Here is a 25,794-nt window from a genome sequence, read left to right as displayed (position 1 = left end):
AAGCCTTACAGTACTCATGGTTCCCTATTCTGAGTTCACTGAATCTTTCCGCTTAGCTTATTTGTTCTGCTGTGGAATTCTCATGGACTGTAGAGAGGGACCTTTTTTTCTCCCCTTGGAAGGGTCTGCTTGGAATGAAACAGACCCTTAAAGAGCTTATATTAAATTGATTGATGCAGGAATTATTGGAAGGTTGGATTTAGGTTCTTTTGTAGTTCTTTTCTTGGCAGAAGTTTATGTGTATGCCTAAATACAGTTTATAAAAGTCCAAGCTTATGTATTATTTACTGACTAATGAGCCAATATTTATGATAGACCTGATGTGTGCCGGATACGAAGATACAAAGCTGGGGTAGAGGAGTAGGATCCAGTCTATTTGTGGAGATGTGTATAGAATGAGTAATAACAGTGTGGTTGGAGATTCGCGTTATAATGTAGAGAGATAGGTGGGAGAATGGAGACAAATGTATGGATAGAGAAAAGAATGGGGGATATGTATATGTATGTATATGGATCAATACTTTGTTCATGTGTGATGGCATACAGACTGTGGTCATCTTATTGTCATGGAGGTAAGAGCAAGAAAGTCATCCCAAAGCAGATAACATTTATGTTACTTTTTGAAAGCCATGTGAAATAAACCAGCTAGTTCAAGAGTAGATGATGATGATATATTCTCCTGCTTCATTTTTCTCCATAGGACTTATCACCATCCTACATACTATGTTCATTTCATTCATTCATTCCTTGTCTACCGTATTAGGATTAAGCTCTTTGAGGGTAGGGATTTTTGTCAGTTTGGATTAATTCTTTATCCTCAACACCTAGAAAACTGCCTAGCATGTCGCTGAATGAAAGAATGAAGTTTGTGAATTTTAGAATAGTTGTCTTACTTATTTTCCTTTTGCTTATTAAGAATATCTCTCTACAGTTCCTCCATATTTTTGCTTACTGTTTTTCATTGTGTGTACGGGAGTCTCCCTAGTGATAATATGCTGTTTCCACGCTGTTTCACAAACCCATCCCCTATTTTCCATCTCTCTTAGCTCATTTAGTTTCCAAACTCTCTTACCTGAATTGATACGATCTCCTAGCTGTTTTCATGTCTCTACGTAACTCCCCTTAGATATTGAATATCTTCTCCACAGCTATCAGAATTATCAGTCTGAAATACAGAACTGACCGGACCATTTCTTTGCTTAAAAGTCCCTTATAGTTCCCATCTGTCTAGAGTAAAATGTGTGCTCGTTAGGATGGCACGGAAGCCCATCCATAGCTTGGATTCAGCTACATCAAGTCCCCTTCCCATCTTATAATGAAAATGGGTCTGTTCATTTTTCTTTGTGTCACTAGTGCCTGGCATATAATAGAGAATTCACCAATAGTTTTTTGAGTAAATGAATGCGTACTAGTGTATATAAAGGAATGAATAACTATAATAATAAATTTCATTGAAAATGATTGCTGTTCAAATAAAAGATGATATAAAAACCTAACTTGAACACTAGCATTTAAGAACAGTTTTTCCTTTTTACGGCTGAGTTGTTTTTCTTAGCGTACAGCTGTTCAACTCGCTGTCCTCCCTCAGCATTTTTTAAAGGAATCTCTCTGGGCATTTGCACTGTTGCTTTGGAAGTAATCCAGTTTCTCATGGCTTTCCTCTCTGTAGGTCGTAAGACCCTTTATCCCCATCCCTATATATTGGCTCTTCTCTCCCTAGCTACTTTCCTTATTTCTTTATGGAGATTTATGACTCTGCATGTATGACCATACCCATGTGTATGTCTTTTCTCTCTTCTGGCTATAAATTCTCAGTTTAAAGCTTTGCATGAAGTTCTAAGACCCTTAGGGTTAAATTATTTCTACAGAGCGCCCACTGACAACCCTGATCTACCTGTTTCCAACTTAAAATGATTTTTATTGTGACTGTTTGTATTTCTCTTAATTTCCTTTTTTTCCCCCCTTAAATGTGTGTGCACAACTCAGATTGAAAATCTCCAAGAGCAACTTAGAGATAAGGAAAAGCAGATGAGCAGCTTGAAGGAGCGAGTCAAATCCTTGCAGGCTGACACCACCAACACCGACACCGCCTTGACTACTTTGGAGGAGGCCCTTGCCGAGAAGGTGGGTGACTGGCCCAGACTCCTCACAGACACATTTCTTCTGCTTTCTCATTAATCTGAAAGTCACTTTAGTGATGGGACTTGATAGAGAAGACAGAAGAAGTCACTTTGGCAAAAGGGAAAAGAGCTGCCTGTACTGTTGCTGACGTACCCAGTGTGAGGGAAAGAAGATTCGTTTTGTTGTTGCCAATTTAAGCATCTGTTGCTAGGCAGGATGGATTCCGTACTGGAGGGCAGTGGCTGAAGTTTCTAAAGAATCAGCCATGTGCTCCCTGTTTACTATGTTCTTTTCATGTGTATGGTCAGCTAGAATTTGGTGATGTGAGGATGTCAGACACTGACCGTCAGGAGGCAGCATTAGTCCTCTTTTACTGTGCCGCCCTGGGATCTAATATATCCGTGGGTTTTAGTTATTAATACAGTGTACTTGCTGTTTTTCTAGTCGTGGCCTTGCCACTTCATTTTGCCTTCATGAGCAAACCTAGTTTTTTCAGGAATGGTTGACTAAATAAAGAAGTGGCCCAACATGACAAGTGTTAATGTCTTGGAGGAGGTTTAAGGACTCTTGGTGGGGCATTTTAATTGGATTCTTCTTCTTATTATTATTTTTTCTTTAGGGAATAAAAATAGGGTTACTGTTCCTTAAGCCTCTTGGACTCAGAATGTTTCAGGCTTCCTGCCCAGGGATCAAGGCTTGATCCCCGAATATATTCAGAAATAATACCCATAAATATACTTAAATTGCTTCAACTTTCAAACTTCCTGAGTATCTGTTGACAGAAGTTTTAATAGTTTCTCTTTTCTTTATCCTTCTTTATGCTTTAAGCTCAACAAATCATAATCTCTCCAACCTCCTCCTTTTTGCTGTGTGAGTTGTGAGTTGTTTCCGTTGCTTTGTAGGCAACATGTGAATTATATATAGAAAAGAAATATTTGCTACTTATTGTCCTTAGAGTATATAAGTTTTTTGTTGCTTGGGATTCGAATAAATGAGATTATTCCAAAAGAATACTTTAGGGACATCTAATACTAATTAAGGTTATAGGAAAAGAAACCTAGGGGAATCAAAAGAACAAAACCAGATGTATGTTAGGGCAAGATAGGTTGGAAGGTTGAATTCTTTAAAAGGTAAATTATTAACAACCTTTCACTGTCTTTTGAATGGAGGATGGAAGTGTGAAATTTTATCAGCTAGAAGCTGAATTGCAGTCACATGATAGAAGTACGAAAGGAATTTTCTCACGTATTGATGTGCTCTCTTATCAGGAGCGGACAATCGAACGCTTAAAGGACCAGCGGGACCGAGATGAGCGAGAAAAGCAGGAGGAAATTGATAACTACAAAAAAGATCTTAAAGACCTGAAAGAAAAAGTCAGCCTATTGCAAGGCGACCTCTCAGAGAAAGAGGTCAAGATCACCAAAATGGAATTATTTGGTTTGCTTAGCCAGTGCATTGTGTGTATATGTTGTTGGTGTTTACATAATGCATATAAAAAAAGGATCTGTTGGAAGATTTAAAGAATCTTCTTATAGCAGGGATTATTTCAGGAAGCTTTGCAGAGATGTAGTAGATTGAATCATTTGTTTCCTAAGTCTTACCTCCTACCTCTTCCAGCTGTTATGAGTTGGCTTCTTACTTGTTAATGACATTTTACAGATCCTAAAATAACAGTATTTCTCTAGTTACATTTGGAGAAATATTGTGCCAATGGTGAGGAAGCTGATAGACGAACAGAATATGCACAAGGAGGACAGTCTATTTACATCAGCTCTTAACGATCACCTCAACATTGGCAGAGAAATCTTAAATGATTGTTGACCAATTAGGTGACTTAATATACTTTGATTTTACGTTTGAAGAATCTTGTCGCTGTCACCTAAGTAGCAAAAATGCCTAATGCCTTGTGATCAGACAACCATGAGCTTTAGGGACATTCTCAGGGTTTTCTTTCTAGTATCTTTAGGAAAATTTATGGGAATTTAAGTTTCTAATAGAATGTTTCTTCCAAAATTAGAAGAGAAGAAAAAAGTCAGTGTAACTACTAAGGTTGACTGCTTACATTCACAAAGCTTGACCTACTTCGATTTATTTTGTGGGAATGGATATGTATTGGTAGAGCTCTTTAAATCACTTTTCAGTTGGTATTTCTTGGGAATTCATTTTGTTTTAGTTAGGACTTGAAAGCCAGAGCTAATGTTTTTGTTCTGTATTTCATGTTCTTGAAATGGAAATATGTCAGTATATGCTAATAGAAAGAAACTACAAACCACCAGGAAAATAAATTTAAGGATTTAATTCTCCATTTTGTTAATAAATAGTATTTATTCTAGATGTATGTTGCTTCTTTTAGGCTTCACTCTTGGATCTGAAAGAGCATGCTTCTTCCCTGGCTTCCGCAGGACTGAAAAAGGACTCACGGCTTAAGACACTAGAAATTGCTTTGGAGCAGAAGAAGGAAGAGTGTCTGAAGATGGACTCGCAGTTGAAAAAGGTTAAAGAAAACTTTTCCAATTTCTTGCTTTGCTTTATTTATTTATTTTTTTTAAGTTTCTGCTTTATAACAAAGTGAATCAGCTATACATATACCTATATCCCCATATCTCCTCCCTCTTGCATCTCCATCCCATCCTCCCTATCCCACCCCTCTAGGTGGTCACAAAGCACCGAGCTGATCTCCCTGTGCTATGCGGCTGCTTCCCACTAGCTATCTGTTTTACATTTGGTAGTGTTTATATGTCCACGCCACTCTCTCACTTCGTCCCAGCTTCCCCTTCCCCCTCCCCGTGTCCTCAGGTCCATTCTCTACGTCTGCATCTTTATTCCTGTCCTGCCCCTAGGTTCTTCAGAACCTTTTTTTTTTTTTTTTTAGATTCCATATATACGTGTTAGCATACGGTATTTGTTTTTCTCTTTCTGACTTACTTCACTCTGTATGACACACTCTAGGCCCATCCACCTCACTACAAATAACTCAATTTCGTTTCTTTTTATGGCTGAGTAATATTCCATTGTATATATGTGCAACATCTTCTTTATCCATTCGTCTGTTGATGGACACTTAGGTTGCTTCCATGTCCTGGCTATTGTAAATAGAGCCGCAGTGAACATTGTGCTACATGACTCTTTTTGAATTATGGTTTTCTCAGGGTATATGCCCAGTAGTGGGATTGCTGGGTTATATAGTAGTTATATTTTTAGTTTTTTAAGGAACCTCCATACTGTTCTCCACAGTGGTTGTATCGATTTACATTCCCACCAACAGTGCAAGAGGTTTCCCTTTTCTCCACACCCTCTCCAGCATTTATTGTTTCTACATTTTTTGATGATGGCCCTTCTGACTGGTGTGAGATGATACCTCATTGTAGTTTGGATTTGCATTTCTCCAATGATTAGTGATGTTGAGCATCCTTTCGTGTGTTTGTTGGAAATCTGTATATCTTCTTTGGAGAAATGTCTGTTTAGGTCTTCTGCCCATTTTTGGATTGGGTTGTTTGTTTTTTTGATATTGAGCTGCATGAGCTGCTTGTATATTTTGGAGATTAATCCTTTGTCAGTTGCTTCATTTGCAAATATTTTCTCCCATTTTGAGGGTTGTCTTTTCATCTTGTTTATGGTTTCCTTTGCTGTGTAAAAGCTTTTAAGTTTCCTTTGCTGTGTAAAAGCTTTTATTTTTGTTTTTATTTCCATTTCTCTAGGAGGTGGGTCAAAAAGTATCTTGCTGTGATTTCTGTCCTAGAGTGTTCTGCCTATGTTTCCCTCTAAGAGTTTTATAGTGTCTGGTCTTACATTTAGGTCTTTAACCCATTTTGAGTTTATTTTTGTGTATGGTGTTAAGGAGTGTTCTAATTTCATTCTTTTACATGTAGCTGTCCAGTTTTCCCAGCACCACTTATTGAAGAGGCTGTCTTTTCTCCACTGTATATTCTTGCCTCCTTTGTCAAGAATAAGGTGACCATATGTGCGTGGGTTTATCTCTGGGCTTTTTAATCCTGTTCCATTGATCTGTATTTCTGTTTTTGTGCCAGTACCATACTGTCTTGATTACTGTTCTTTCTTTGCTTTAAATAACAGCATAGTAGAAAACTCTATAGTGTCCATATGGAATAACTTACCAGTGGAGTAATAATCTCCTAAAATTCAAAATACCATTTATCCCTTGATTAATTCTCTTGGCATTCTTGTCCGATTTTACTTTACTCCTGAGAGTCCCCGAACTCTTAGAAAATTGGCAATTCAGAGTAAGATTAAAATATGCAGCTCCTTTATAGATGAAATGTAAGACCACAGTGTAAAAATCTCAATTATCTGATATTTTTCTTCTATTAGCATTAGGCTTCCTGGAAAGAGATAATTTAACAGTGATAGTCACCCATACCAGTGAATATTAGAATTTGGTACAGGTATTTACTATCCATTTCATTGATTTATACCTCTCTAATACTTATATGGCAGTTGGTAGTTTTCAAAGCACTTTCATACTTATTATCTCTGAGTTACCAACTCTGATTAATTGGGTCCAGTTCATGTGGTTACTGATGAAAAGGGGGCCCAGCCTAGTATTGAGACTTGGTGGTGTTCTTTTTCCATACATTGGGTGTGTTCAGCATGAACACCTCGTGATGAATCATTATTTAGGGTATGCCAGAAATGAAGTCATATTCTTAAGCTAAGGAAAGGAAGAAAATCCAGTAGCTTAAAGTTATTTTTGAATAAGTAGGAAAAGACTTTTTTTTTTTTTCCGGTACGCGGGCCTCTCACTGTTGTGGCCTCTCCCATTGCGGAGCACAGGCTCTGGACGCACAGGCTCAGCGGCCATGGCTCACAGGCCCAGCCGCTCTGCGGCATGTAGGATCTTCCCGGACCGGGGCACGAACCCGTGTCTCCTGCATTGGCAGGCGGACTCTCAACCACTGTGCTACCAGGGAAGCCCGGAAAATACTTTTTTTGAGATTAACTAATTCAGATTTGGTAATTGACTTTTTTACCCCTCACTAAATAAGTGGAAGTAATTTTCTATTTAATGTTGGAATATTGAAGATAAGTCTGTTAGATGTATTTAGGATTATGAAACTGAGCAGTAACTGACAAGAGTAATAAATGTTATTCACTAATATTCCAAACTTGCCTATTTATGACAATCCCACATTTTCTCTTTATTTATTTTTAATCTCCTTGTTATCATGATACTTCTATAGCTGGTCATTTTTATGATCTCTTAAACATTGTGTTTAGGTTCATGAGAAAAAATAAAGTTACCTTTGGATAGAGGACTTGGTGGCTTCCCCCTACTCTGATTTATTACTTGTTTTTCTACTAATTGCCATTTTACTTTTCATATTTTCCCTTCTTTCATTCTGGACGACTGTAACTTTTCATTTTAATTAATTAGTGATGTTTTCCTATTATACTCCTCCCACAACGCCCTCCTCCAACCTAAATATAGGTTGCTCTAGAGTTTGCAATATACATTTTCACTCTTTTCTTTTTCCTCAGCTTTTTCAATGCCAGAAATTGTATATATTTAAGGTGTACAACATGATGCTTTAATCTATGTATGCGTTGTGAAATGGTTACCACAGTCAAGCTAATTAACACATTCATCAACCTTAAATAGTTACCTTTTTTCATGTGTGTGGTGAGAACACTTTTTAAAAATTGTAGTATAGGGGCTTCCCTGGTGGCTCAGTGGTTGAGAGTCCGCCTGCTGATGCAGGGGACACGGGTTCGTGCCCCGGTCCAGGAGTATCCCACATGCTGCTGAGCGGCTGGGCCCGTGAGCCATGGCCACTGAGCCTGCGCGTCTGGAGCCTGTGCTCCGCAACGGGAGAGGCCACAACAGTGAGAGGCCCGCGTACAGAAAAAAAAAAAAAAAAAATTGTAGTATAATTGACATATAACATTTTATTAGTTTCTGGTGTACAACATAACAACTCAATATTTGTATATATTGCAAAATCATCACCACAGTAAATCTATTGAACATCCATCAATATACATAGTTATTAATTTTTTTTTCTTGTGATGAGAACTTTTAAGATTTATTCTCTTAGCAACTTTCACATATGCAGTACATATTTATAGTCACCATGCTGTACATCACATCCCCAGGACTTACTGTTTTGTAACTGGAAATGTGTACCTTCTGGTCACCTTCACCCATGTCACCCACCTCTGACTCCCCACTTCTGGCAGGCTGCCGGTCTTTTCTCTGTATCTATGAGCTTGGTCTTTTTGTTTTTGTTTTAGATTCCATATATAAGTGCAATCATAGTGATATTTATCTACTCTGTCTGACTTATCTCACTTAGCATGTTCTCAAGTTTCATCCATATTGCAGCAAATGAAAAGACTTTCCCCCTTTTTATGGCTGAGTAATATTCCTCTGTGTGTGTACATACATATATACGTACATACCACATTTTCTTATCCATTCATCCACTGATGGACACTTAGGTTGTTGAGAACACTTTTTAAGATGTATTCTCTTAGCAAATTTCAGGTATGCAACACAACATTGTTAACTAGAGTCAATATCCTATACGTTAGATCCCCAGGACTTATTCATCTTATAACTGAAAGTTTGTACACTTTGACCAACATCTTCCCATTTCCCCCACCCCCAGCCCCTGGCAACCACCCTTCTACCCTCTGCTTTTACGAGTTCACCTTTTTTAGATTCCACATTATAAGCAAGATCTTACATGTTTTTAATATGTGGCATTTCCTTCTCATTCTTCCTTGGAGTGTCCATTTCTCTGCTTACATTGCCCCTCTATTCTTGGGTGTTGTCTCCTTTTCCCCTTAGCGCCTTTAACTATTTTTTTAAAATATTTTATTTATTTATTTATTTATTTGGCTTAGTTGGGTCTTAGTTGTGGCACGTGGGATCTTCATTGTGATGCATGGGCTCTCTAGTGGTGGCGCAAGGGCTCCAGAGCGCATGGGCTCTGTCGTTTGTGGCACGCAGGCTCTCTAGGCGCGGAGGCTCAGTAGTTGTGGCACGCGGGCTTAGTTGCCCTGCGGCATGTGGGGTCTTAGTTCCCTGATCAGGGATCAAACCAGTGTCCCCCACACTGGAAGGCGGATTCTTAGCCACTGGACCACCAGGGAAGTCCTGTGCCTTTAGCTATTTATCATAGTTACTTTAAATTCCCTGTCTGATAATTCCAACATCTGTGTCAAATATATGAGTCTTATTTTTTACTAGCAGGGGCTAGAGTGGGAGAAATGCCCTTTCCCCAGGTGGGATAAAGCTCTGTTAAAATTTTTACTCCTGAGGGTTTGTCTTTGGATAGCGTACACTTTGGGCATATTTCACAATTGTTACTCTTCCCCTCCTGGAGCCAGAACCACAAGGGGATTTTTGTTGGCTCTTCACTGTGAGATCCTGGTGTGGTTCCTGGGTTAAAGCCCATGAAAGTATGGGCCCCCCCTAAAACCGCCGGCCCTGGGACTTTTCTCACTCTTTTGCTTGTACGTCCACACTCAGCCCACAGCAGTTCCTTAAAATTACCACTTAAGTGTTTCTGCTGATAGCTTCTGCTCCAGGTGAGCAGATCTCAGCTTCAGCTCTGTGGGTTTGCCAGTGTCTCTTGATGTTGGAGGGGTAATTTCTCCTGTGACCTCAGTTCTCTGATAGGTCCTAGAAAAATCATTGATTTTCTGTTTTTCAACATTTTCTTGTAAGAAAGGCAGTGATGACTTCTGAGTTTTTTACATGTTGAAACTGAAGTTACAGTAGTTTCCCGTATGGAACAGGCCTACTCATTCTTGTTTTATGAAGGTATTTGTATGAATTTTGCTGTTTAGAATAAAATCTAAAATAATAATGTAATAAAAATAATTTATTAATTATATTTGGGAATCAGCTTTAGTTTTATTCATTAACACATAACTGTTTATAGAATCAATAAGTTACCTATGCCCAGGAATTTGAAAGTAGATCACAGAGATCTTAATTAACAATATACCTGTCTTATACAGCTTTTTTAGTTCTGCTAGATGTTGAATGAATTTGACTATTTTATCATGTCTGTTTCTAAAGCAGGGCAGTGAAATAAGTCAGACAGAGAAAGACAAATACTGTATGATCTCACTTATATGTGGAATGTAAAAACCAAAAACCAACCAAAAACTGAACTCATAGATACAGAGACCAGATTGGTAATTGTCAGAAATGGAGGGCTGTGTGTGTGTGTGTGTGTGTGTGTGTGTGTGTTTGTATAATGGGTGGAGGTGGTCAAAAGGTACAAACTTCCAGTTATAAAAAAAAATTGTAACTGTGTAGTGATATTTTGTCTGTGTAATATTTAAGCAGAGAAGAACCTTATAAATTGAAGGCTAGCTATTAGATGTTTGATAATACCCTGTTGAAATTGGAGTATAGGTGGCTTTTGGAGACATGGTTTGCCCACTACCACTGTATGTATATCTGATAGAATTTGGACATTTTCTTTGTAGGCACACGAGGCAGCATTGGAAGCCAGAGCCAGTCCAGAGATGAGTGATCGAATACAGCAATTGGAGAGAGAGATTGCCAGGTACAAAGATGACTCTAGCAAGGCCCAGGCAGAAGTTGACCGCCTCTTGGAAATCTTGAAGGAGGTGGAAAATGAGAAGAATGACAAAGATAAGAAGATTGCTGAGTTGGAAAGGTAAGGAAAGGGAAGCTGAAGAGGCACTCTCTATGTTAGAAAGGTTGAAGGATGGTTTTAAAACTATGTACTTTTCGGAGGGCTTCCCTAGTGGCGCAGTGGTTGAGAGTCCGCCTGCCGATGCAGGGGACACGGGTTCGTGCCCCGGTCCGGGAAGATCCCACATGACGTGGAGTGGCTGGGCCCGTAAGCCATGGCCGCTGAGCCTGCGCGTCCGGAGCCTGTGCTCCGCAACGGGAGAGACCACAACAGTGAGAGGCCCGCGTACCGCAAAAAATAAATAAATAAATAAATAAAAAGGTTTATTCAAAAAAAAAAAAAAACTATGTACTTTTCGGGACATATTTTTCCAATATATCTGCCTCTCTGAATTTACTTTATTACCTACTTTTTATTCTAAGTCAGTGTAACTTCATTTTTGCAGTCTCTGAAAGGCAACACAGAGTGGGAATAGATTAGGAAGCTATGGACTTCAGCATCATTGATTGGAAAGAGAAAGTATTCATTGATTAAGAAATTAAAGTTTTCTACTGGCTAATCAAGAGAGTGCAGATAGCCACTTGCTCTCTAATTATTTATTTATCTGTTTAAGGAACAAATGAACCTCAAGTTCAAGGAGTTAAAATTTTTAATTGGTTTACACCTTTTATGTTGAGCTGTTGCTCTTTTGGGCTGTGAATTTTTAGACTCTGTATTGTGGAGAAGCAAGCTATTACATTGGTACATAGGTCAAATTTAGAAGGAGGGACATTTTGAGGACAATTTAGGAGACTTGGATGTGATTTTTTTTTGATGTCTGACTTTGACTTCTTCAAAATGAGCTTTGTTTAAACAGAACCAGCCAGATAGCTCTCTTGGAATTTTCTTTGCCTTTTTTTCTTGTTAGGGTATTTTGAACTAAAGATAAAGCATATGCCTCTTGGCCTCTTCCTTTATACCATGTATTTAACATAAATTCACAAGTGCATAGAAATACTTCTTCCAGTAGAACTGCATTAATCACTGTATTCTGAACAGTCAGAGAGACTGGCAGTGACAGAGTGAAGTCATTAATCCGCGTGACTCCTTTGAGCCTGATTCATAGAAGTATTTTATTTTCATGCTCTTGAATGTTGGGAAGTAGTAGAATACTTTCATAAGTTGTTTACTGAGTTTTAAATTTTTAGGATATTGGTAGACTTGATATTTTCCCCTAGAAGTAATTTTTTCCTCTTGTTCTGTACCCATAGAATTTTGATTTTCAAAAAACTAAAAGGATAAAGTCCAACCCTCACAATTCTTCTTCACTAAGTTGGAAGTGTGAATAAATGATCTGATCACCTACTCATTTGTTTCCTCTTATTTTGATATTAACTCTATTCATGTTTTCTGGTCTGGTTCTGGATAAGATGGGTGGATAAAGTTCTTTAAATCAGAATTAACAAGTTATCAGAGTCTCAAGATTAGATTATGTATGTTCTTTGTACGTCTTCTCTGTTTGCACTGCATCTTTACCCCCAGCACACATGCGCGTACACACACACACACACACACTCTCTCCTTACATACTTACATGAGTACATGCCTTTCTTTGCTTTTGTGTCACCCTGAAATCAACAGCAGTACTTCATAGATTTTATTTATTTTTTATTTTTTTTTGAAATCAGACTTTTATTCAAATCTTAATTCTATAGATTTTAAAATACGATACTTCTGATGGATTAGTGACTTCCCACTAAATGTATTTCAGTATTTCAGAAAAGAAATTTCTTGATAAAGTTTTATTTTTCAGTTTGATTTTTTTGTATTAGAGCTCTGCATTGAAATTATTGCTTACTATTCCAGATACCTTGCTTGAAAAATGTTTCAATTCATTTTTGGATTGAAATATATATTTTTGGATTGAAACATATATGATATATATATATCAGATTTATTACAAGGAATTGTCTTGCATGATTGTCAGCAGCTGGCTAAGCAAGTCTGAAATGTGTATAGGAAAGCTGTCAGGAGGAGATCACCTGCAGGATAGAAGTCCCGTGAGCACGGGCCAGAACTGTGGTCCGCAGGCAAAATTTCTTTTCTTTCCTTGGGAAACCTGCTTTTAGGGCCTTCCAAAGAATTGAGAGATGCCCACTTCTATTATCTGGGATAGTAATCTCCTTTACTTAAATGGATTATAGGCTTTACTTATATCCTCAAAATACCTTCATAGCAACATCTAGATTAGTGTTGGTAAGTTAACTGGGTGCTGTAGCCCACCCAGGTTGACACTTCAAGAAAGTCATCACCTGGTGGCTCTGGATAGTCTCCACAGATGACTTTAAGGGAGAAAATAATAGTAAAAACAAACCTAAACATTGACATGTTATATGAGTAGATTGACTTAGATTAGCATGAGGAACCCAAAATGTAAATTGAATATTTCTCTTCTAAAGTGAGCATATTATAGTTTCTATTTAGATGCGTGATGAATAGCCTTTTCTTTGGCATAAGGTTTAAAATGTTTAGTAATGTAGGCTGATGAAATTCTGATAGTAGTATCTTTTCAGACTCCTGAAAGACTGCTTGTTGTCTGCTCTTTCACTTGTGTCCCTTTAGCTAAATACCCATGCCATGGCAGTATACTGGGAGCATTATCCCCCGTGCATAATTTTGCTTCTGTATTTGCTGTATTACATTTTTTTTTTCTGATACAGAAGCACTAATGAATCTGCAGAGTTTGGTGTTTGCACTAGAAATCCTCAATTTACTCTAATGTGAGGTTTATTTAAATTAGATTCAGCATCCCACTTAGAAACTTATATGTTTGGAGAATGACACCCGTCTTCTGATTTTTCACATAACTTAGGTATAAAGGATTGCCTTTGGTTTATGAAAGTTAGGAATTTTCAGTGATGTAAAGAATAATAGAATGTTATTGTGTAACCTAAATAATTTATAAGAAATTTAGATTTACTATATTTCCTGATTTGTGGGAATATAAAAACTGGAATTTTAATGGATATAGATTTCATTTGGGGTTGTGTTTTGAAATTTATAAGAGGGATTAAAAGATGAGAAGAAAGGACATATTTTCTTAGACATGTTTAATCTTTGAAAGCCCTAAAGTTCTTTTCATTCCTTATTGCTTTTACCTGGTTACTCTCCCTTTAAATATGCATCTCTAAAAACGCTACTGTTAGTAAGATTTGTAGTTATCAAGCTCTTGAGAATAGTAGCCAATCTGTGAGTTTAGTTTTTCACTCCATAACTCACTCTCCTCCTTGCCACAAAATATACCCTTTCCTTCTTCATTAATTAATGAATTAATTTTTCTACTTATGAAGGCTCTTATTTGCTGGTCACTGTTCTGTGCTCTGGGGACACAACAGGGAACAAAACAAACAAAATCTCTGCCTTCAAGGAGTTTATCATCTAGCCTCAGAAGACCAAAGCTCCAGCAAGGAGCGGACTTTTCCTCTGTAGGCTGGCAGAGGCGTTCTTCCACAGCTTGCCGGTACCTAGAAATTTCAGTGAGGAGGTTTCCATTCGCGGTCTGGTAGAGCTCTCCTGGGAAGTAATACTTAACATACTCAATTAATGTGTGCCCCAGGATACAGAATCATTATAGAAAAGGGGCTTCTTGTTGAACTTCAGACTCTTAAGTCTGGTCTTCTAATTTTTGTGACCAGTATTAAATGATAATGGTTTGAGAGGTTGTTTGGATAGAAGGCTAGCAGGTTGTTTGGATCCTAGGCTCCTAATTTTAGGTCCTAGAACTGTAGCGTGGATGGAGATATAAAATGGAGAGGGAAAGGCAGGATAGTGTGCTGCTATTGGTACTATTCTGACAAAGGCAAGAGAACCAGGAATCAGTGTTGTTATTTACACACACACACACATATGTATAGGTACTTAAACACATTTTGGGGCCAGTCTTGTAAGTAGTTATAATATTAGGAGGAAACTTAGTTTTTCTGCTTTGTGATGGTCACTTTCATTTTCTTTGCTGTCTTTTCCAGACCTCATCTAGAACTATTAGTTCTAGGCTTTTACATCATGATTAAACTTAAATTTTGTGGACTAGCAAGAGAACTTAACCTGTGTTTATAATGTTTCCAAGGGAACTACATTCTGATTTATAAACAACTGGCTCTGTTAAAAAACTGGTATGTGATCTATTCATAAGATTTGGAGCTGCTTGATTTTTTTTTTTTTAAGTAAGGATGTTCCCAGCTTGCTCAGAATTCAGGCTCAAGGTAGTTTGCCCCTGAATTAACTGTCTAAATTGCTAAAGCAGTAACTGTTAACCTCATTTTGGTAAGTGAGAGGAATCTATACTTCTGTAGTTCAAGATCAAAATAATGAACTGAGCTTGAACACAAAGAATGGGGTCGTTTTCCTATCATGCCAGGAGTGAGATTTAGTCTATGGTGTTATTTGCACGTGTGCATGTGTAAGAGAAAGTACTTCTCTGGTGGTATTTGGAGAATTTAGGGAAGATAGTTGCTAGGCTTAAATCCTCATGGCTTGAGGATATGACCTTTTAAGTTTTTTTATTTGCTTTTAAAGCTTACTAGTATCTGAAATTTTATGTAATGAAAATGGAGTTATTTTTATTTTTTATAAATCTTTCAAAATGTGTTGGCAAACTTAGAGTTTACAGGATATTTCCAACTTTTGGTCTGATATTAGTAGATTTAACTCTTTGTTTTTTTTAAAACTGAGCTTTAGAATTAGGAGATGAATGCTTTTTTGTTATCTGCTTTTTCTGAGTATTTTCTCTTTGACTAAAATTTTCTTTCCCCTTATTCATTTGTGGGAATTTGACCCCTTTTAATTGTTATCTTTTTTTGGGGAAAAAAAAAGTTTACTGACCTCTCTTAGGTAGTAATTTCTCCTTTTTTGTGTGTGTGTGCTTTTGTTATAGTATCTATCACATTCTGTCCCAAGACTGTACATTGTTGTGGGCCCAATAAATACATATGTTAAAACATAGAGACACAGCTCCTTTCTCATTTTACTGTCTAATCATCCCACATTTCTTCCCTTTTATCTTCCCATCCCCCACACATTCAGACCTTTCATCAAACAGATGGAGATTTAATAGTCCCTTATACCCTTGTTTGTGATATTGAATATATTTTTATATTTGTTTCTTCTATATGTTTGTAATATGTTTACCATTGCACATGTACTTTTCTTTCTGTAAAAATATAAGTAAATGCATATACATTAAGTATTCTTATTTAATATAATTCAATAGGATTACTTTTCTATCTGCAGGTTAAACAAAAGTATAGATAACCTCTCTCCTCTTCTGTCACAGTGAAATACCAATTCTAACTTGTATTTTTACATTTTAACATCACTGAAACTGGGATACGTAAATAAATAATGGCGTGATTTAATTGGTATATATTTTTTTATTTCTTAGTAATACATAAAGTAATGGCGCATCTTCTTCCTTTGGTGAATTGATATTGAAGATGTGCGCAAAGAGAGTGAATAAAATTATTTCAGTGACTGGGGTGGAAGGAAGTATTTCCAAATTAACGTTATCTTCTCATGTATTCCATTTTAAATGTGTGTAACCAGATGAATATGTTTACTATTATAATTAGATATTTGACTGTTTTAACTGCATCCTGAAAGTTTATTTGCTTAGGTTGACCTAAAATTTTTTTTGTCATTTTCATTGGGAAAGTGGGTTTTATGTTTGTGATTTTATATTGGTATCACAGTATATTCAGGCATCTATGGCACAGTATAACCTGAGAATATAAACCTACATATTTAATCTTCATATTTGTAAATATCTTTTCTGTAAAGAAGTCCTGAATTGATCATTCAGCTTAATGTCTTCAGAAATCTCCCATAGGGAAATTAATATTAAGCTGTATATAGATTTGGTGTAAACTAGTATACAATTCATGAGGAAAATGGTTCCTTAAAGCATTTCCGTACTTTTAAATTTATAGTCATGTATCTTTGATCCACGAAGGACAGTGTTGGTGAATGTGGTCTTGATGTAGTTGGAACAGAGGAGAAATGAGTGCGGTGACTGTGTGTGCTTTCTTGAGGGAGAGTGGGTTGTGTTTAAAAAAATGGAAAGAAAAAGGGAAAACGAGATGCTGCGAGTGTTATAACGGAAGGTGACTGGTTCTTTATCTGATCCTGCTGGCTTCAGCTTGCTTTGCGGGGGGTGGCACTTGTTTCTTTCTTCTTCCTCCTAGATGAATTTCACTGATTTCATTTAAAAGAAGAATAAATCACGCGGCTTTACATAGTCAATTCTATTAGGCCATATTCCTAAAGTTTCTTGTGGGCACAGCACCTTATAATTTATTACAGTCTTGATAGAAATTTTGATGGTTACCTCAAGTTTTTACTTTACACTGGAAACATTAGAATTATATGTAGTTATTCTGAATGAAGATTTTTTTTCTCCTAAATTTATTTCCCAAGAGCTAAAGTTTGATGCCAAAGTGAAATATGACTCCTGAACTGTAAAATAGTTAGAAAGATCCTTAAGGTTGCTCACTCTTGACAGGAATAAGCTTAATTTTTCTTTTTTCAGGGATTTTCTCGTGTCTCTTATAAAGCTTTGCATCTATATGAGATTTCAGTGAGTGTCATTGTGGATCTAAAATTATTCTAACGTAATGTGTCATAACCAACAAAAATAAAAAAGATCATTGGGAATAGTCATTTAGATAAATGATTGGCCTCTCTTTGACTTTGAACATTGTCTGCATTCTACACTGTTTTCCAAATGCCAAAGATCCATGGATTTTTGTAGATCCCTTCAGGAACCTGTAAGCATCATAGGACATATAAAGTATGCCCAGGAGGTGTGTCAGCAGACCTACATTCCTCTCACGGATCCACCACGTATTCGCTGTGTGGTTGTGAGGAGTTTTGTTTGTCATTTTGTTTCTCTGTTTTTCATCTATTTATCTTATATAATGGTGATCATAAATCTTGTTATCCTTGCCTTTCATTATTCTGACAATGAGTTTTTAAAAACTCTCGTTTTAGTACTGAAATATTAGAAAACATTAAAGTGCAAGTTGAAATGGTGCTTGCATTCAAGAAATAAACTTCTTGTTTTAGATTCTTAAAGTAAAATTTAGATGCTGAAGGTAAGCTGGATGGCGCTGGCTGTTAGAAGTCTTAAGTATTTGGAGGATAATATCGATACTACTTTCAATGAAATTGATTAATTTTTAAAAAGGGAAAACTGCCTGTTGTTAGGAAAAGCAATAATGAACCTCAGGGGCTTCGTGCTAGGGTAGGAATATGAAGCATGGCTACTTTGCATCTCTTTCTGCTGAGCAGTACTGGAAATGAATTGATGTTTATAGAACCATATATTCTTCATTATTGCTTTCAGATTGCACCATTGGGGGTGGATTTGATAGATTTGGAATGAGAAATAATCGCTGTAATTAGGAAAACATTATTTTCACATTTGAGAAAATTATTTCAAAAATTTCCAAATGAATTAGAGTTCTGTATTCTACAGAATAACTGAAGCTGTCAGTGTTTTTCTGCTTTTGCTCGTGGATAACTTGGGTCTAAGAAATGGACTGGGGTGGGTAAAGGAGTTGTCAGTTCTAAGATGGGTGTGTGTAGAACTAAGCTGACTGACGTTGTAGGATCACAGTTAGCTACTTAAACGAGGAGGGGAGCAGCTAGCCTTCTTTTCTTTTCCTTTGTGTTTAAGAAACTACTTTTTTTCCTGCCCTAGGAAATGGTAAATTTTAGACAAAATTTGTTCCTTTAGAAACTTACATTAAGGTACAGTGGTGTAATCTAATATGAAAATACACTTGTTGAAAATCTGAAATTACTAATTTTTGTTGCCAGTGCAGAATCTGTGTGACTCCTTTCCCTTCTCTAATCCTGTGCTTTATATTTTGTCTATGTCTGTGAATAATATTATTTCTGATAATTGGCCTCACTAATTTTTTCTAACTTTCTCTTTCACACTTTCTTCCTGGATTTGCTGTTTCCTTCAGTCTCACCTCAAGGTCAGTATGCTTGTCCTAAAACAAAGATATGTAACAGAACATTGTATACTAACGTTGTCTTGAATTCCTATAAGCAACTGAAATGATGGAACTTATCCCAGGAACGAGATGTCTAGAAATTCAGTTATGAGTGCAGAAAATGTCACGAATCTTAGATTTATCGGAAGAGTGGATTCACGGTTCTGTGCTTCAAAAGATAGTGAGAGTGGTCAGAAAGCGAGAATCAGACTGACCAGGTTTGGACTGAGAAAGAAATGAGGATGAAAGGAAGCCACTAGAGGAATGAGGAAGTGAAAAATATTGCTTTAATTTTATTATATTTTCATCCAGAGACATTCTGGCTGTTATATTAGTAGGTAAAGTGCAGCATGAAGGAGGGAGGGAAAATTGCCACAGTCTGTGGATTTTTATAAGAACCTTTGAATTATTTCACGTACACAAACCTACACATACCCTTTCAGTTTGGGGTTTGTTTTGTGACTCTGCTGAATGGTAGAACTGGTGGTGACAAAAACAGCCACCAGTTCTGCTGTTCATGTGTCAGAGGCTCTATGGGAGAAGCTTTACAGGTTTTATTTCAGTTGATCTTCCCAGCAAGTATGTAGAGAGGTTCGTGAATTTCCACTTTTTAGGCAAGTAACACAAGTACAGAGTCCATTAAGTAACTCTAACGCATCTATCTTCATTAGTAAGTAAATTAGTAACGGAAGCTGGCAGAAAACAATCAGAAACCTGCATTATAAAAGTTATTTATTTTGCATATGAGCCATGGCAATGTAAATTAAGGTGTGAGAATTTCTGATAGGGTTCAGAAAATATTGTCAGCGCGTGGGTTACACAGGACAGATTGTTATTCTGATGAGGATCTGAGATTAGGGAACATGATTTCTACATCTAGGGTGAGCCAACTAGTTAGTGGTGGTACTTAGATTTGAAGCCAGATGTTCTCATTTCAGCCTCAGGGCTTTTTATATGATATGCACTCTAGCCTAGGAATTAGAGTCCCAGATTGCTCAGGTGTTCTTAGGCAGATTTCTCATCTGTAATTTTCCCATCTGTAAAATTGGAGTAGTTCTCTAATATCTGAAACTTTGAATGAGTTAATGCAGATAGCACTTGGAACGGCGTCTGGCACCAGGTGAGCAGTCAGTAAACGGAGCTGTTACAATTACTCCTTTTTGCTTTTTTCGTGGACTCCTGTTTGATCCAGGATACCGTAGTACGGTGCCATACGTTTCAGCGTCTTTAAAACACTACAGTGTGCTCTTGACTTCTGTCACTATTAATAGAAAGTGCAAAGCTGTGTATGTTATGTGTAGAAGATGATAAAAGAAGCTGTGTCCCTTCTGTAATGACACTTTCAGACTCTATTTTTAAGGTGCTGAAGCTTCTATTATAGGTAGAAAGATGAAGTTGAGGCTTTTTTTGGGAAAAAGGTTCTCTTTTCCAAATCTCTCTCCCTGATATTTCTTCTCAGTGCTTGACGATATTTCTGAAAAAGTCTTCTTACATTTGACTCTTTAAAAATAAGCAGTTTGTTTGGGGTGTATGTTAAAAAAATAAATAAACCTTTGTTTCATAATTACTTATATGAATCTAATTCATGAAGGGGTTCTTAACCATCCTCTTCCTTCTCTCTACGTATCAGCAGTCTCAGAATGTCTCTCTTCGCTCATCCTTACCTTACATTTGTCAGTGGGACAAATGACCCAGCTCTGTTCCGAGGCTAAACTTCCTGTTCATTCCTTCCCTCTGACCAGTTTTCAAAACCTTGTTCCATAAATTGAATCCTCCTTCTCCTTATTTCCCTGTTTCTCTTCCCTTTCTTCCCACTGACTCTCCCAAACATAAAACATATCCTGGTTTTCCCCATCCTTAAAAAGACATGGAAGCAATCCTTCCAGTGTCTTTTCGTTGGTTTCAGTTCACTACAGTATCTTACTTTTACCTTTTACTTTTTCTTTTCTATTTATTTGCACAGTTTTTGAAAGAATCATTTATGCTTGATGCCTCCACGTTCACACTTCCCATTTATTTTCCAAAGCAATATAATTTGGAATCTTCTCTCAGTGCTGTGCTAAAATTGCTTCACTGGTACTCTGCCAAATTTAGTGGACTTGTCTGTCTCGGGCCTACCGGCCTCTCTGGGATGTTAGATTTTTGACTTTCTCTCTTCTTTTTGGAGCTCTGCTTTTTAATAGTTTATGTGACATTGTTTTCTGCTAGCTCTCTTACCACCTTGTTGAGTTTTGGCCTGTTTTGCTTTTCTTCTTTTACATGTTTCTTAATTCTTGATGTTTCTCACGTTCTTTTAAAAAATTCCTTTTTCATCTCCATTATTGGTCACCTGACTTGTTACTACCAAAGACTCAGTTTTGTTTTGTTTTTTAAACATTTTTATGGAACTCTACTTTGAGTAGACCATATTCATTATGGAAGAAATCTTACAGTGTTTGCAATAAACGTAGCAAGCACAAATACTACATTTTAAAAGTGATTTTCCAGTTTTCTACTCTAAATATTTTCTCCACATTGTAGTAAAACAGTTAGGGTACCACTTAAGTAATTCCAAGTCTGATCACAATTCAGCTTTAGGAGAAAAATATCATGAAGGCTTTTGCCTTGTATTTGGAGGACTTTCCTCCGTAACTTAAGCTTCAAGGGCTCTCATAGTTTTACTGGGAAGTTTTATCACTTCGTTCTGTATTTTGATTTTTGCATGACAGATTTTGATCTAAATGTCTCTAAACAAAACCTTATGAAAGGCTCCAGAAGAATTTGTCCATGGAAGTCATTGGTGTAGACATAATTCTCTGAGTTACAAGTTAGGTTAATTATAATATTCTTAGCTGATTCATTTTTAGTTAACAGTAAATGCCATTAAACTATGCTTATTTCTAAATAAGTTTATTTTTCAAGTAATAAAAAATATAACAAGTTTTGTTTTTCCAGTGGCAAGAATCATTTTGGCTGTAATATATTAAAAACCCTCTTGTCATTCCAGATTGGAATTTAGTGCTTTTTTTATATATATATATATAGAAGCATTTCATCATTTTAATTACGGTTTTGCCAAGTCCAGTTGAATAACTCATCAAGAGAATATAATTTATTGATGGTTTGAGATTGGATTGGATGTTTAGACTACTTCATTGTATGACTTTGGGCAAGGTACTTATTCATTCAGTGTTTGTTTTAGCCTGTTTTGTGTTAATAGTGACAATTACCTGTAGTGTTGTATTTTCATGTCTCCACTGAGCTTTTCCATTTTGAATGGATTTGTTTCTGCTCTTCCTCCCCTGCCCTCCTCTGTCCGCCTTTCCCTTCAGAACAGAGCAGGATTTTATTTAGAGTGACGATGACTAAAGATTCACACTCTGTATCCTTAAACACACATCTCTTTAGTTCCTGTTCAGTGACATTAGCCCCAGAGAATGAATACAAAGAACGAATTCCATGTTTAGATGAAAAGACATGATTGAGTCCATAATTCATCTTTGCTTTTTATTATATAGCAGCACCTTTGGCTAAAGGCAAGACATTCAGGAAGTTAGGCCTATAAATGTCGTCTCTTTCACTCATAGATCTAAACAGATTAAGCGCAATATTATTATTACCCATGTTTTATTTAGCAGTGGCCTTTGCAGACCTGTCTTCATGACAAATGTTTGGAATCTGTGTGATGCTTCCTACTAACTGTGTTAAGACCAGAGTCCCTGTATTGTTATGTAATAAAATTTAAATACTTTATGACTTGCTCAAGTACATTCCTGTTGTTATAGTCTGTTTCATCTAGTTTGTTGAAAGAGTTCTACATTGATTTCTAAAATCAAACTAGGTCATACAACCATTTCTCTGCACATTTTAGAAAATTTTTTTCATTATTGACTGATGCTAGTCCCTAAAACCTCATAAGATGTCATTCACAAAAAGAAGTCTAGTAGAATTGTGAGGGCTTAGTTATTTTCTGGCTTTTCAGCCAAAGCGTTCAGGGCTCTATAGGCCAAGAGCATTTCTGACCCTGTGCGATCTATTTACAAGGAGTTCGACGTATGGGCAAGAGTTTATCATCTGAGAGAATGATCTGTTGTTAATTGCATTTTTTTCTTCCATTTGTCATTCTTTTAGCGTTCTTAAATACCTTTATTGTTCAAGAGTATATTTCCTAATTTATTTTCCTTTCAAGCAGTAATATTGCCTGGAGTTTTTTGTAGTAGGCCACGTAAGCACAGTGTAGCCACACCTCTGTTAACTAACTTCTCCTAAAATAAAATAGTGTTACTGTTTTGGATGATTCATTGGTAGAAATAAGTGTGTGAACACAGACTTGTGTTGATCTACCTACCTGATCTTCCACTGAAGAGTATTGAATTTCACGCCATTATGCGTTGAGAAGTGGTAAATGTTGCTTGTCTAGAGAGCAGTTGTAGATAACTACCTGGTATTCTGTAGATGAGCTAAAGATGGCAAATTCAATAGAGAAGGGAGGAAAGACTAATTTTACAATTAGTCAAGATTTGAGTTTCTGTAGGGTTGTCAGATTTAGCAAATAAAAATATGAGATGCCCAGTTAAAATTGAATTTCAGATATACACTGAATAATTTTTGTATTAATATGTCATAAATATTGGGACATACTTATACTAAAACATTATTTGTCGTTTATCTGAAATATGGATTTGGATGTCCTGTATTTTATCTGACAAACCATGATGATGTAGTTTGGAGATAAAGCAACTTTTATAGAATGTGTTGAGAGGAGACCTCACCACAGGCTGTCATTACCTGATTTAAAGGATGTTAATTAAATATAGACCATGGTGGCTTGTATGGTCTCATTATTAGTTCAGTTTATTGATGCAACTCTAAGGCAGCGTTGAATGAATTCTTTTCTAATTGTTGCATCCTCCCTTTGATTTGTTTCCATGAATCCCCTTCGATTTGTTTCCAAAAGTTTGGAAATCTGATTATATCATCTCCATACATAAAGTCTTACACACTTAGGATAAACTGCAACTTCCTTGCTCAGCATGATATAATTATGTGGCTTTCATTTACCTTTGGCTTCCTTTTCCTTTGTTCTGCTGCTCCAGCTTTAAGCTGCAGTCATAGTGAATGTGGCTTCTCCCAACAGGACACGTTCTCCTTTTATCAGGGCTTTAGTCCTGCTGTTCTCTCACCTAGTAACCTTTGGACTAATCCCTTAGGAAAGTTGGTAGATCGTTTTCCAGGAAGCTTTTCCCGATCATCACGACCACCCCTGACCCCTTTTCTGGGCACTTTCTTATAGCACTTAGTATACCCTGTATGTGCTTGGATGCCTGGGAGGTGTTTGAGAGCAGGAACTATTTTTATTCATGGATTGATATTTCTCATGCTTGGTACATGAGAGAGGTGTTTAACCAAATACTTGTCTACCTAATGAGTAAGGAGAATGTAAAGAGCTTCACAGACTGTCAAAGCATAAACAAATGTAGATCCTCTTGCATTCCAGAGCCCATGTTCTCCTGGGCAGTGCCTTAAACATATTTTTTGATTGGTCATCATGATTCCAGTCTGGTGAAATTAGTCTTCTTGACCCGTGACCTAGCATTTGGTCTAGTTTTCTTATCTTAGTGTGGAGGCAGTGGAGTTGGATAGGGAGCTTCAGAAGTAGATAGGATGATCTGTTGCTTAAGCTGGGGCCCTGGATCTTTATGTGACTGTTTTATATACATATATGTTATATATAGCTTTTTGAAAGTTTCAAATATTTAATAACAGTAAAATTAGAGTTGTATTACAAACCTTTCTTAAATAGCCATTCTACAGTTTCATAGCATTGATGTCAAGAGCCTGTTTTCATATTTCCAGCAAAAATCTCTGAATTTTATTTCCTTTTTCTGCCATTTCACACTATCCCATGCCTTTTTTTTGTTTTATGATTTCATTGTGCTTCCTAAGGTACACGTTTAAATACGTGCTCCCAGAACATCCTGGTTAACAGCTTGCTGCCATTGATGGGAAAGAGCTTGGCAGTGTTGGGGGGATTGTTTTGCAGCAGGAACTCCTGCTGGTTCTCAGGTGTTTTTGGAGGTCAGTGGTGTAAGTCGGTGAATAAACATTCTTTCCTGTGCGTATATATGAAGAGCTTGATTTTTCTCTCCTTATCCACAGGCAAGTGAAAGACCAGAATAAGAAGGTAGCAAACCTGAAGCACAAGGAGCAGGTGGAGAAGAAGAAAAGCGCGCAGATGCTGGAGGAGGCCCGCCGCAGGGAGGACACCCTCAGTGACAGCTCCCAGCAGCTGCAGGTGGGCAGGGGGCCCGGCCCTGGGCCAGCAGGTTCCCTCCCCGCTTGCACGTGGCTCACTCTCCATCCTGCTTCTCCTCTCTTTCTAACCCTGCCCGCTGCCTTCCTCTCAGACCAACTGTTTAGCAGTAAAGGTATGGCTTTAAATAGAAAAGGCAAGTTCTATTCCACAGCTTTGTGAGGAAACCTCAGCAAAGGAGAAAGTCTTGTCTCCTCAAGGGAATCCCGCCTCCTTGGTAAGTTCAGTGTCCGTGTGGTGAGTGGGGCCTGTTGAGCTTCAGGTGGTCGGCGTAACGATTGGCCATTTTCCTTCATTAAAGTGCATTGCCAGTCTTGGTTTTTGCCTGGCTTCCTTCTTCGTTCCATCTTCCTTTCCTTTCCCCCCCACCTTTCGTACCTTTTCCCCCCTCCCTCTTTCTTTCCTTACTTTTAAAAAGTTCAATTTAGAGAGTGTATTTCAGTCATACAGAATGTATTAAAACATACTTTTTTACTTCACTGGAGACATAATCGATGTTTGGACCTAATTATTCACAAGACTAAGTTAAACCAGACTCAGTAACAAGAGTAGCAGTGACCATGTAAGTGCCAGCTGTTTGCCCAGTGCTGGAAACCAGGGCCTGGTCATTCACTGTTTCTAACCTTCACTAGTCCAGAGGGGCAGATGGGTTTTGCACATTTTACAGATGAGGAAATAGTCTCAGAGAAACTGAATTACCTACATGCAC

The 25,794-nt window shown here is 37.3% G+C and overlaps 1 protein-coding gene across 5 annotated transcripts in view; it reads left to right on the top strand.

The window, feature by feature from the left end:
* The window catches only part of ERC1 (ELKS/RAB6-interacting/CAST family member 1), a 388,457-nt gene that overhangs the window by 145,546 nt on the left and 217,117 nt on the right, over positions 1-25,794 (top strand). For all 5 annotated transcript variants that reach the window (XM_081249168.1, XM_081249164.1, XM_081249165.1 and 2 more), the window contains exons 9-13: positions 1,987-2,124; positions 3,390-3,530; positions 4,475-4,615; positions 10,585-10,778; positions 24,932-25,067. In XM_081249168.1, the coding sequence (XP_081105294.1) occupies positions 1,987-2,124; positions 3,390-3,530; positions 4,475-4,615; positions 10,585-10,778; positions 24,932-25,067 (750 nt within the window). The remainder of the gene's footprint in view (positions 1-1,986; positions 2,125-3,389; positions 3,531-4,474; positions 4,616-10,584; positions 10,779-24,931; positions 25,068-25,794) is intronic.

Source organism: Mesoplodon bidens (genome assembly GCF_964165515.1).
Source record: "Mesoplodon bidens genome assembly, chromosome: 11".
Classification (NCBI taxonomy): Eukaryota; Metazoa; Chordata; class Mammalia; order Artiodactyla; family Ziphiidae; genus Mesoplodon; species Mesoplodon bidens.
This window is presented reverse-complemented; position numbering and strand designations above follow the sequence as displayed.